Source organism: Eucalyptus grandis, chromosome 10 (assembly GCF_016545825.1).
Source record: "Eucalyptus grandis isolate ANBG69807.140 chromosome 10, ASM1654582v1, whole genome shotgun sequence".
NCBI lineage: Eukaryota > Viridiplantae > Streptophyta > Magnoliopsida > Myrtales > Myrtaceae > Eucalyptus > Eucalyptus grandis.
This window is the reverse complement of record NC_052621.1, coordinates 27,109,204-27,122,874: the sequence shown is the minus strand read 5'-3', so window position 1 is coordinate 27,122,874 and position 13,671 is coordinate 27,109,204. Positions and strand designations below refer to the sequence as shown.

Here is a 13,671-nt window from a genome sequence, read left to right as displayed (position 1 = left end):
TTTTTATTTTGCCAAGTTTAATGGCCCTCACGTCATGTTGGTGAGTAGAAGTGGTTTGGTTTAAACTAGAAAGTAGAGACGCAAAGGATGGAGTAGTGGTGGAACTCAAAGGGAGGAATGAAGGCTTTTCCCATGAAGAGGAAAATAATGGATCAAACATAGAGGTAGAAAAAGAGGGATTGTGCTTCCTCTCTTGGTTGATTTGGAGTTCTTTGATTTGTCTCTAAAATCTTTTTACTTCAACTAACTGATCATCACGGTAATGTTTAGGTCTTACTAGCTTAGCTTCAATTTTTTGTACCTTTGTTTGATAAAGTTGAAAAAGCTTGTTTTGGACCACTGAGGCCTAATCTACCAGTTGATGGACACAGTCTAGCCAAATTTTGACTTCTCCCACTTTGGTTCGGATTTTAGCCACTTGAGTTTTGAGAGCATTAAAGCTTGCTTGTTGTTCGGATCTTAATGTGGTAAGGGCATTCTTTTGGACTAATGCATTTTCTGTTTGCCAATTTAGGACAGATTCCGGGGGACCAAGCTCTTTGGTAGTTCCACTAGAATTTATTCCAATGGGATTGGGCATCTTGGGTCAATGACTATACCCAATTGAACTTGTGAACTTTTTCCAAATGTGGAAAATTAGACTCATTAAACATGCAAATGCGAGAAGGGGTAAATGGCTTAGTGGGATTTTTTTTTTGGTGAAAGGCTTAGTGGGATTTGGTTATGCCAATATGTAAAATTGAAAGATGTCTAGATCACAAGTTGGATTTTTCTTTGGCCATTTCAAGATAGGTTTGTAGCATGGTTTAATAGGAGAAAGAGGTTATGGTCTTCTCTTCGGAGGATTTTTGCTTCTAATTTTTCATAAGAGCCATAAGACACCAAAAATTGGTATCTTCCTTCATCCTCTCCAAGTGGCTCGATAGAAGGGTCCTTCTATTGCCATTTATGGAAGAATGGTTCTTTGAATTTTCGTTTTCTTCTTAATGAACTATCATCGTCATTTGGATTTGCTGTCATACAGACTTAACACTAGCAATCTACATCCCATGGGCAATACCCCGAAATAGGGTATTTAAAATAAATTATAGGGTGTCCTTCAAAATTGAAGGCCTTTATTTCAAGTTTGTCTCCTTCTGAGCTTTCTAGTTCATTTGAAACATATGGGCTCATAGTAAGGATTGTTGTAAATATAGAACTTTCTGGCTTTTTAGGAGAGTAGTTGAATTTGATTACTACAAAACCATCTTTGTTTTTGGTGAACTTTGATTATGTGGCTTGATTGGGTCAAGAATTTTTATGGAGCTTCTCATAGTCAGCCACCTAGGCATTTGGGAGAAGCTTGACTAACTTAGGACGAGGGATTTGTCTAGGCACATGGATGCAAGATTGTGTGTGATTGATGTTGACAAAAATGGATAGAGCATCTTTTGTGGAAGATAGTTTTGGATCCAATGTGTGATTTTGGATTCAATACCCCATTTGATAATGAAGGGTTGCAGCAGTTTAATCAACAGTTTGGGGTGCTCTAGTTATTTGCAACTGGACCTTTAAGGCATCAAGAACTCGAGGATTGGACAATGCCATATTGAACTTAGGAAAAAGGGTAACAAAAACTGTGCCTGCATTAAGGGTAATCTCAATTGTTCCTATGCAAGCATGGTGATACTCAAGGAATCAAGTGTCAAGGAGCGCCATTCCGATGGCTACTAAAAGGCCTTTTTGTCTATGAAAGGTTAAAGTGAGACGGATTGCTCTAAAATGGAGATGTGTATACCCTCGGGTTATGAAGCACCAACACTCTTCGGAGGCTTTCGTGTCGTATCAGAGATTTCAACACTTTTCAACACTCGATCATCACACGTCACAAAATTCGACACCCGGGTAACTCTCTCGATACTCGAGTCCGGAATTTCAACATATGGGTTCGATATTCCAACACGTAACTTGACACGCATGTGGTCAATTTTTTTCCTCCAAATTTTATAGATTATTGGAATTGAGTTGAATTTGTCAAATTAAAACAATGAATGATATTAACAAATGGTGAATTAATGTTTTTAGTGTAAATTCATTATAGACTCTTTTTTTATTATTTATATATCGTGAATTTGAATCAAACTAATTTAATTCAAATAATCATAAAAATGATAATTTATCATGTATATATAAAAATATACGGTTAATATATAACCCTTAGGAATGCCATTGTTGGACAAGCTCAAGAGGAAAATGAAGATTAACGAAATGTTCTTGTTGAGTAGCAAGAATATGATGCCGAACAAAACGGATAGACTGGATATACTCCTCGACATTTTTTGGAGTATGTTGGATGAGTTTTTTAATGGAACGTGACAGAATGTGAAATGGAGATTTGAGAAAAGCTTTTTCTCTGTATATTCATTGTGTATATTTAGATTACACTTGTACATTTATAATGTAAGAGACAAAAAAGAATAAAACAGGAAAAAATAATAAATGAATCTCTATTTTCCTATTTTTTTATTTACCAAAACTAATCCACGGAATCGGAATCTTCAAGATATATTTCCAACACTCCCCTCAAGCTGGTGGCCTGTAGATGTCAAGGATACCAAGCTTGCTCAATAGATATATATGCTGTTTCCGACATAACGCTTTAGTAAAGACGTGCTCGCGGGTTGCTCCGTTGTTCCGATTCCTTTTGTCACCAGGGACTCCATCTTTGATCCTATCCCGAGTGAAATGACAATCCACTTCTATGTGTTTTGTTCTTTCATGAAAGACTGGATTTGCCGCTAATTTGAGTGCAGCATCATTATCACAAAACAATTCAGTCGATCCATTGATTTGTATTCCGAGATCCATGAGTAGTCCTCGTATCCAGACTATTTCACAGGTGGCCTTTGCCATGGCCCGATACTCCGATTCTGCGGATGATAGTGAGACAGTTGACTGTTTCTTTGTCTTCCAAGAAATCAATGACTTTCCCAGCTTTATGCGAAAACCGGTAATAGATCTCTGGTCATTGGACAGTGGCATAATCCGTGTCGCAAAAGCTGTCATCTTCATATTGCGTCACGAGATAGAAGTATACCAAGGCCTGGACATCCCTTTAGATACTTCACAACCTTCAATGCCGCATCCATATGTGATTGCTTTGGCATATGCATGAACTGGCTGAGTATTTGTACGGCATATGATATGTCAGGTCTTGTCATTGTAAGATATATCAACTTTCCGACAAGTCGCTGGTATTCTGAAGGATCTTTGAGCACCGAGTCCTTAATGTTTGAAGAAGAACTTATGTCATATTCATGCGTCGTCAATTTGACATTCTCGCTCAACTGGAATGACTACTTGGTTTACATCCCGATAGACACCTTGAAACAATCTCCAAGATGAATTTCCTTTGACTGAGGCAAATTCCTTCATTGGACCGAGCAATCTCAATGCCAAGAAAATATTTTGGTGATCCCAAATCTTTGATGTGAAAGGTGGAGTGTAAATATCTTTTGAACTTGGCGACATCAGAGTCATTATTTCCCATGACAAGTATGTCATCAACATATATCAACAGATAAATTGATGATGCTTTTGTAGTACGTGTAAACAGGGCATAATCATACTTAGAATGCTCAAAACCTGCATTGGTTAGTGCAGCAGTGAATTTGGCATACCATTGTCTAGATGCCTATTTTAATCCATATAAGGATTTGCGAAGACGACATACCCGAGACTCCCCCTGTCTGCGTAATCCTTGAGGAATATCCATGTAGATTTCTTCATCGAGATCACCGTGGAGAAAAGCATTATGCACATCCATCTGATGGAGAGACCAATTTCGTATGGCTGCAACGGATAAGAAGGAACGTGCCGTGACTTCTTTAGCTACTTGGAGAAAAAGTCTCATGGTAATCAAAACCTTCTTTTAAGTGAATCCCTTGGCAACTAATCGAGCTTTATAGCGCTCAATAGAGCCATCTGCCTTGAATTTGATCTTGTAAACCCATTTGCAGCCAATCGGTTTCCGTCTTGGCGGCAAAGGGACAATATCCCATGTGTGATTCTCCATTAAAGCAGTAAGTTCGGATTCCATCGCATGTTGCCATCTAGGGTCTCGTGCCACCTCAGCGAAGGAGAATGGTTCTCGTTCTTCAGATATGCGACTTATACAACACATATGTCCTGGCGATAACTGATTAAACGATACATATGAGCCAATGGGATATTGTGTACCTGAAGAACTTCTTGCAGAACATATGTAATCCTTTGTCCATGTAGGTGGACGAGTGTGCCTTCCGGATCGACGAGGCGGCTCAAGGATTTGTGTTGGAGGATCCGATGATTCGGGAGAATTGGTGAAGCAAACAAGTTGTTATAGGAGATTGGGAAATGTCCTCAGATAATCCTGGCGAAGTTGCTTCTGAAGGTGATAATTCCATTGATGCAGACGAAGGTGGTCCTGATGATATGGGTGGTCGTAGTGCAATAAGACACCCTCGTGCTGAGGACAAAGAGTCATCGGACAAAAATAGTCTGTCGTGTCCTGATGGTAAAGAGGACTGTGATGAAGAAACCGTTTCCTCAAAAGGAAATATGTCTTCATGGAATACAACATCCCTGCTAATGAAAAAGGTCCATGTAGAGATCTCCATAACTCGATATCCTTTCTGAAAAGAAGAATATCCCATAAAGACGCACCGAGTGGCTCGAGGGCCCATTTTATCTCGAGGACCCACATTTGTTGTATAGCATAAACAACCAAATACTTTAAGATGATTATTATCAGGTTGTTTGTTGTAAAGCATCTCAAAAGGGGTCCTACCATTAAGAATTCGAGTTGGCATGCGATTGATCAAGTAAGCCGGCCGTGACCACACAATCTCCCCAAAAATCTTCGAATGGAAGCTTGATATTTTAGAGCACGAGCAACTTCCAACAGATGCCTATGTTTGCGCTCAACAACTCCATTTTGTTGCGGAGTGTAAGTGCAGGAACTTTCATGAAGTATACCATGGGAAGAGAGAAATATGTTGCAATCAGAAGTGAAAAATTCACGCCCATTATCCGTACGAATTTTTTGTACAGATTTACCAAACTGATTTTTAATTATGGAAATAAAGTTTGATAGATGACCAAAAGTTTGGCTTTTTGATTGCATAAGATAAACCCATGTGGCTCGAGTGTAATCATCAACAATTGTAAGGAAGACTCGAGATCCATCACGGTGAAGAGTATGATAAGGTCCCCAAATGTCCATATGAAGTAAAGAAAAGGAATCTTTGCACGAGATGTACTTTTCGGAAAAGGTGCTCGAGATTGTTTAGCTAAAGGACATATTGGACATTTTGGATGAGGAAAAGAAGCACTGTGACCCAATCGTTGATGAGAAAGGAGATTTTTATTTGAACCGATAGCATTACAAGAAACATGCTTATTTAATAACTCTAAATCTCTTGGGAATTGTTCCAAATAGATTCCATCTACCACACTACCCAAGGCCATCACTCGCCGCCGAATGGTCCCGAAAAAGACAATTGTCGGAATTGAATGTGGCATGGCAAGAGTTATCCTCACATACTCTTGAGACAGACAAAAGATTGAATTTGAATTCTGGAATATATAGGACATTTTTCAGGATTAAATTGGGACCAAGATGAACGGTGCCTGTTTGGGTAACATTTGTGGTGTTCCCATTTGGAAGACGCACTGTGATAGGGGATTTTGGCATTTTATATGTGTGCGAAAAAAAAATTTTGTTGCATACTATGTGGTCACTAGCACCTGAATCGATAATCCATACATCAACCAAAAACGAATTCTTGTTGTATAGGAAAGTACCTGAGAATCCTGCACTTTTATCGCTAGTCTTGAGTTGATCCAGCATTTGGACAATATTCGATATTGTTCTTGAGTGATCATCTGGTGAGATGATCCATCCGCCTTTGTGCAAAAACTTGGGAAATAATGGATTCTCTCTTCTTGTCATTAGGCTTTCCATGCAGCTTCCAACAGGTCTCAATGGTATGATGTGGACGTTTACAGTAGCTGCAATATTTATTTTTAAACCTGGAATTATGCCCACTGACCTTTCTTGCTGACGTGGCACGATCCCAGCCGTCCGATTCTGTTGAAGCTGCGGATAGATGATGACTGTCCGATCCAACGCGTCGATCTCGTCCGTCCGTTCCAGTGCTGAGATCCCAGCCGTCCGATCCAGCGAGCCGATCTCATCCGTTCGTTCCCGCGCTAAGATCCCAGCCGTTAGATCCAGCGCGTCTATCTGAGTCGTCCATCTTGGATCGGCGATCCCAGCCATCCATTCCAGATCTTAGATCCGAGCCGTCAGATCGAAATGATTTAGGGTTTCCTCCGGTTCTCCTCGCCGCAGCCGCAGCCACAATTTTTCTCTCCAGATCTGTGGAGTTTCCGCCGAGAGTTGCATCGCCGGAGGGAAGAACGGCCAAGCTCAGTCCTTCGCCTGGCCGAGCATGTCCAGCGGCGGCCATCCGATGATGCTCCTCTTGGACGGCCAACTGGTAAATGCGGCCGAGCGGAGGTGGAGGGTCCATCGCGAGGATTTGTGATCGGAAAGCTGAGAAGGATTCGTTTAAAATGAGTAAGAATCTCGTCGTTTTCTCCCTCTCTTTAATTTTTCTATCTTGGGAGGGTTTCTTCGGGACCTTCGAGTCGTTCTTCGGCGGCCTCAAGCTCATTCCATAGAGCGGAGAGGCGGCGGAGAGGCGGTTGAAGTAGGAGGTAACCGAGAGGTTCCCCGCTTCACCCCGACAGGGCTTGGGTGACGGTGAACAGCTTCGCTCGGTCAAGGCGTCCGTACATCTCGCGGATGCTGTCCCAGAGAGTTCGGGAGTCTTCGGTTGGTGGGAGTCCGGCTGCGATTTCCGGTGCGAGGCAGTTCCCGAGCCATGTGCGAACCAGTTGATTGCACTTACGCCACTGCCGTTGAAGACGTTCGTCGGCCGGAAAAGGAACGACTCCGTCGAGGAAGCCGTCCTTGTCCTTGGTGACAAGGGTGCGCCGGAGATCCCTTGCCCAGGCCGCATAATTTTCTGCTCCGGTAAGCTGCATCCCGAGGAGCTTCAATTCGAGTCCATCGGCCGGCGACGTGTACAGAGGGTCGCCGGGTTCAAGCCGGCCGCCGCCGCCAACCGGAAAAAACAACGGCGCATATCCGGGTTGAAATCCCGGGTAGGGATTCGTCCCATGACCCGGGATAGATCCGGTTCCACGACCCGGTGGCGCGTATCCGGGTTGAAATCCGGGTAGGGATTCGAATCGGGATAGATCTGGATCCACGACCCGACGGCGTGTATCCGGGTTGAAATCCGGGTAGGGATTCGAACCCGGATAGATCCGGATCACGACCGGAATGAATCCGTTCCCGAGCGGCAATTCGTCCGGCCCGATGTCTCGGTGGGGCCCGTTACGGACTGCGACGGCCCAAAAGGGTCTTTGGGTCCATACTTGTCCCGGCAACGGGCCAAAAGGGTGCGATTCCACACCTGTCCATATCTGGAGGAAAGGTTGGAGGCCACTGGATCGGGCCGGAGATGTGGCCCGACGCGGGAATCAATTGTGCGAAAGGGTTTCTTCGATGGATGAACAGAGGTTCGGTCGCCGCCAAGAGATACAACGGATCGAGGTAGGTGTCTCCTCTGTTGAGGAACTCTCAACATTCTTCGTCATGGCACAAAAAAATTGAATTCCTAATCGTTTTGCTGGGCTGTTTCGCAGGTAAAGATTATGCAACAACAGGCCAGAAAAAAGAACGATGGCAATTCAAAGAGTATGCGGAAGCTAGGTCAGGAGCATCGGCTCTGATACCATGACAGAATGTGAAATGGAGATTTGAGAAAAGCTTTTTCTCTGTATATTCATTGTGTATATTTAGATTACACTTGTACATTTATAATGTAAGAGACAAAAGAATAAAACAGGAAAAAATAATAAATGAATCTCTATTTTCCTATTTTCTTATTTACCAAAACTAATCCACGGAATCGGAATCTTCAAGATATATTTCCAACAGAACGAATGGGAAAGAAAGAGTGGGGTTTTGAAAATGCAAAATATGGATTTATTAGAGGGAGTTGAGTGCTGAAACCCTATCATTCTCATTGAGGCAAGTGACCTCATAAAGATAATCAAGCTTGAAGGAATTAGATTTCTTGAAGGTAGAAATATCTAAGGACAAGGTGCATCTGTCACAATAGGCTGTTGCTCAGTCAAAATGATGAGAAATTCTTCCCACTAGTTGTGGTACTTCATCAAAGAAAAAACTTGTATCAATTGAAATACAAAGGCCTTCTTTGGTATATCCTTTGAGATTTATGGACTAATAAAACCATAAGACTATTAAATGTCAACCGAAATGCACAAGTACTCATCATTTGAACAATTAACTCGTCGTTCATGCGTTTATTGAGCGAGTAGAGTTTCATTTCTTAGTTCGTCTAGACTTCATTTGAAGGACAAAGGGAATCATTTTATGAGCATACATTGTTTAGGCCTATGTGAGATTAGCAATTGATTTGATGTACCCATACCATTTGAAAGGCATTCTCGCATTAATATTTCCAAGGTATAGCCATCAATGGGTAAGGTTGTTTTTCCTTGATCAATGAAAGACTGAACAAACTGGTTTACACCAATCCTAAATATAAATCAGTATACGTATCTTGCAAAGAAGTACCCACATAGAAATCAGATTCACCTTGGCATTGATTGATGAATACAATCTTATCGGGATTGAGAACACGGTTCCATGGACTCACTCGAGAATCGGACCCAAGTGGGTCCATGAAACCAAAGAGCAATTTCCAATTCCAACTTTTTGGAACTAGTCCTTAGTGAATGGTTCCTGATTCCAAGATAGAAATAGCTCACCCAGATTATACTCACCTCTAATATTATGCGAGGTTTTGCAATTATATTCATAAACTTTGGTTGCTATCATCCAATGGAGCTATTTTTATTCTTTTATTTTTGCGATCGACCGACTTTCACTGGAATCTAGCTAATCTCGGACAAAATGTTTACATGTCGACCACGTAACGATGACTCGGTCTCCAATAAATAAGCAAGGGTTGACATAGGTAAGTATGTGCTATAGTCTTATACTTCTTGCATTCATTAGGAAGTCTCCATTTACTAATAATCTGTAGATAGGGAACCAAATGTTCTTCTATCACCATTGATAGTAATCTCAAGAGTTGGCCAAGTAGCAAACTCTATTGAGATTTTATATCACAAGAAGCGTTAAGTCTCAAGTTTACTTCTCATTTAGCAAAATTTCTTAAATAGCTTGTTATCGAACTGGAGAGTAGACTTTGGTCCCTACCCGACTCTTAGTGCGACACCAAGGAGAATTCGCAACGATTCTGATTGCTTTTTTTCATTCGCCATGCTTATGTTTGCCCTCGTTTATTCATCGGAATATGCTATCACTTTACAGACTGAACTGCTACAAATCAGCCGCCGAGAATCTGGTGCTCGTCAGACGTCCAAGCAAAAAACCAGAGCTCAAAGAACAGAGCAAGTCCCAACTGGCTGAGAGGGACTTGCTACGTTACGACGTTCGATCCAATCCATCATTTTCTTGATGCCGAAGCTGTACAGAGAGAGCTTAGCAGTCAACTTTGGCAACGCACAAATTACTGTACAATGTCTCGTTCACTCCTCAATGCCAATGAGGCCAAATCTAAATTAAATCCATTGCTAATGTGGACCGTGATCAACGAGCGATCACATGGACTCATCTGCTAAATCGACTAACCAAACCAATCACGGTAATAGAAATTCGTGCAATCACAAGGGAAGCCATCGAAGAAGTCGAGTTCGTATCTGCAGTTCGAATAAATACATCCACCGCATCATCCATGAAAATGGGTCTACACAAATCACGGGTCGACCTTAAAGAAAAAGGCCTGGTCTGTGGATTCCACCGCTTTATATAAAATTCATTATGAACGAGATCCGATCGCTGGAGCCAATCGAAATGACGAGGTATCTTAGTTCCAATATTAAAAACAACCTCCAAAGTTAAATTCAAGGCGTGAGAATATACCAACAAATCGACGGGCAATCAACTCTACTAATCACTGTGATTCGCCTTAGTGGCCACCCTTCTAACACGGAAGAAAGAGGTGAGGGGTTCAAATCCCCACCTTTTCAGGAAGGGATGGGGTGGTGACGCGTAACTTTCAGGAATGGGTTTTGATTTCCACGGCCTGCAAGAGGCGGTGCAAAAGTCTGAGAGTGAATGTAGAGTAGGAATAGAGTAGGACCCACAAAAAAAAAAAAAAAATCAACTCTACTTAATTATAGCATTTAAAGTAATTAATTAATTTAATTAACCTAGTCTTGTCCTCCCCGTCCACGAAAAGCAAACCAACACGCGCGCAACGCAGCTTCCAAAAACGATAGATTCATTAAGACAAAACGACTTAAAACGGCACACTCCTACTCACCCATTGTCCTAGTCTCATCCTCCCTACAAATTACCACTAAACACCATCTAAACGACATGTGCCAGGTCCAATCAGCAGGACATCTTTCACTCATTCTTCTTCCTTAGAAAAGAATTACAGGAAGACATGAAGAAAACGAAATGGGCCAGTCCAAGAAGCTCCCCTTCGACGTTCAGCTAGTCCTTCCTCTGCTCCCCTTCGCGCCTCGAGCGCTGTCGACCCTGTACCGAGAGTACATCGGAGCCGAGTTCAAAGGCGTCCAGTTCTCCGACGTCCCGATCCACCCAGGCGTCGAGTTCCACTTCATCCTCTCCTTCGCCATTGACTACGACTCCTCCCCGTCCCCGACAAACGGCTGGTTCAACGTCTTCTGGGACACCGACAGCCTCACCCCCGCCCAGGTCGCCTCCATCAAGTCTGGCAACTCCAAGGTCAAGGTCGCCGTGAGCCTCGGCGGAGCGTCCGTCGGCAACGGCAGCACCGTCTACTTCGCCCCGTCCAACCTCGACTCCTGGGTCTCCAACGCCGTCTCCTCTCTCACCGCGATCCTCGAGCAGTACCACCTCGACGGCATCGACATCGACTACGAGAGCTTCCAAGCCGACCACGACACCTTCACCGGGTGCATCGGCCGGCTGACAAACACCCTCAAGAGCAATGGCGTCATCTCCTTCGCGTCCATCGCTCCCTACACCGACGACGCAGTCCAGAGCCCTTACCTGGCGCTGTGGAGCAGGTACGGCCAGCTCATCGACTACGTGAACTTCCAGTTCTACGCGTACGACGCGGGGACGAGCGTGTCCCAGTTCATTGGCTACTTCGAAGAGCAGAGCCAGAATTACGGAGGCGGGAAGGTCCTGGTGAGCTTCATCAGCGACGGGAGCGGCAGGCTGTCGCCGGAGGACAGGTTCTTCACGGCGTGCGAAGGGCTGAAGAGCCAGGGGAAGCTGCACGGGATCTTCGCATTGTGCGCCGACGACTCCATGGCCAAGGGCTTCAAGTACGAGAAGCAGTCGCAGGCGTTGCTCGCCATTTCTCGCTAGAGTTACCACCGTATTCCGTAGCTGTCCGTGTGTGCTTTGTGTATGAGTTCGTTGCATGCTGTACTATCAGTACTCGTTCCTGTGGTTTGATGTATACTATGAATTTGTGAACAGTTATATAAATATTGTACCTAGGACACCACGGGCCGATCGATGATATAATCGCGACCTTTCCAATTTTTTTAGTTTTTTGGGATTCTACTGTTGGCGCATACATCTCGTGTCCTACTCACGGAATCCCGACCTCGGATGGGGTACTCTTCAGCTGGGATTGGGGGAGAACATGGCCCTACTATACGAATGAATCGTCCGGGATAAAGAACGGGCGAATCATGCCCACAGAAATCGTAATGGACACTAGAGAAGCATATGTTTTGAAAATGACAGATTTTGAATGGATTAATTTGTTGGACAGCGGTGCTTTCTGCTTGAACATAATCTCTTTACGGAATCTTGGATTTTTGGTCGAAATGTGTTGGATGGGACAATAAGTTTAGTAGTTTTGATGGGCCAATAGCCCAACAGTGGTTTCACCATTAACGAGGACGAACGTAGAAATCCTCAGATTTAGGTGAGGTCGTGAAGAGATATTTGAAATGGCGGGGGAATGTCTCAGTCCCATGCTAAAGTAGACTTGGACGGGTAGAGATCGATGGGGTTCCCAACCCCTCTTGCCTCTTTAGCAAGTGATCCTCGGACTTTTGAGGTACGTGATCAAGGTGACGTGATAACCCAACGGTCGGACAGGCTTTGGAATTTCAATCGGCGGACGCCCTAAAGTCCAAGTCCCGTAGGTTAGGAGGTGATGATAATTCCTCACCCTCCCACGCTCCGAGTGCACACAAATATACCATTGGACCCAACAGAAGCCCTTCTCTTGCGACTGAACCTCTAAGCTAGCGGTCGGTCGCTAGAGCAGTATTTCTAGTGACCAATTTTGATTTGATCCGCAGTAATAGTTCACTAACTGTTCGCTTCTGATTGAGAAGAGCCTCGACATATAGAGGTGACAACCCACCGAAACCTCCAATCAAAAAGGTGTCACCTCGAGACCTCGGATCGACGAGGGTTGTGTGGTCATGTAGATCGCGACGACTGTGCAAAAAGGTGGGGCGGTGCCTGAGCCGAAAGCTCAGCCTCATCGCGAATGAGACGGACGGACGGAGGGTTGGCGTTTGGAGTCTTGATGAGACTTCAATCGATGCAGTGGAAAGACCAAAAGTCAATTGGAGACACGGAAGATTCTCGTGAACGAGGCTGGAGAGATGGAACGCGAAGAGAAGACGAACGGACCCACGATCGCATCCTTTTTCAAAGTGGATCCCCACCATTTAGAAGACCTAAGATCCTAACCAAGACTTCAAAGTCCAGCAGCGGGCGATCATCAAGTAGATTTAAACCGTGCTTTTGCCGTCGCATCCGGAGGCTTAATTTTCGATCTTTCCCCCTACTTTTACCGAGCACACGCGCTTGAAACTGACTTCATCTCCATCCATCCTCGATCGCCCGCCCCACTTCACATCGTCAGTCCGCTTTCCGAAACCCAATGATGCCCTTCTAGATCGGATGAGGAAAACCGCAATTGCCCCAGAAAGTCTTCGACGTGCGTTTTGAAAATGACCATTTTTCTTTGGCGTACTCTCCCCCCTTCTCTTCCACAGGAGTCGAGAGATCTATGCGAATCGCCTAGGCTTGTTGGGATTCTGCTGGATTTTTCTAGCCATATCACCGACACACATGAGGACAATGCTTTGAGTTGACCCCTCTTTAACGTTGCTTCTTTTCTTTTCTTTCTTAATAATCCAGGCAAAAAAAAAAAAAAAAACTTGGATTATCTAGAAGGCCGTGAAACGCCACGTAACGTTCATTGACACGAGTCCATGTCTTTCATCTGTGCAGGTGGCCCTAAGCGAAAATGTATTGCGCGCCAGGCGGCCTCCAATTAACATGTTTTTGTTTTTGTTTTTTCCCTTTTTTTCCTTCTTAATTTTGTCTTTTACATGGATTTTATGAAAAAAAAAAAAAAAAAAAAAGAAGGTAAACTTTAGGGAGTGCGAAGAGCCCGCGAGTAGCGATATATGCATGACCGAGACCGTTCATGCCGACCATTGGGGAAAGTGAGAGGAAAACATCAAACCTTTCACACTATGGAGGCT

The 13,671-nt window shown here is 43.9% G+C and overlaps 1 protein-coding gene across 1 annotated transcript; it reads left to right on the top strand.

Annotated features, from left to right (window-relative positions):
- Window positions 1–10,477: 10,477 nt before the first annotated feature.
- LOC104422536 (chitinase 2) lies at window positions 10,478–11,654 on the top strand. Its single transcript, XM_010034883.3, has one exon. The coding sequence runs from the start codon at window positions 10,613–10,615 to the stop codon at window positions 11,513–11,515; it is 903 nt and encodes a 300-aa protein (XP_010033185.2). The 5' UTR covers window positions 10,478–10,612; the 3' UTR covers window positions 11,516–11,654.
- Window positions 11,655–13,671: the final 2,017 nt, after the last annotated feature.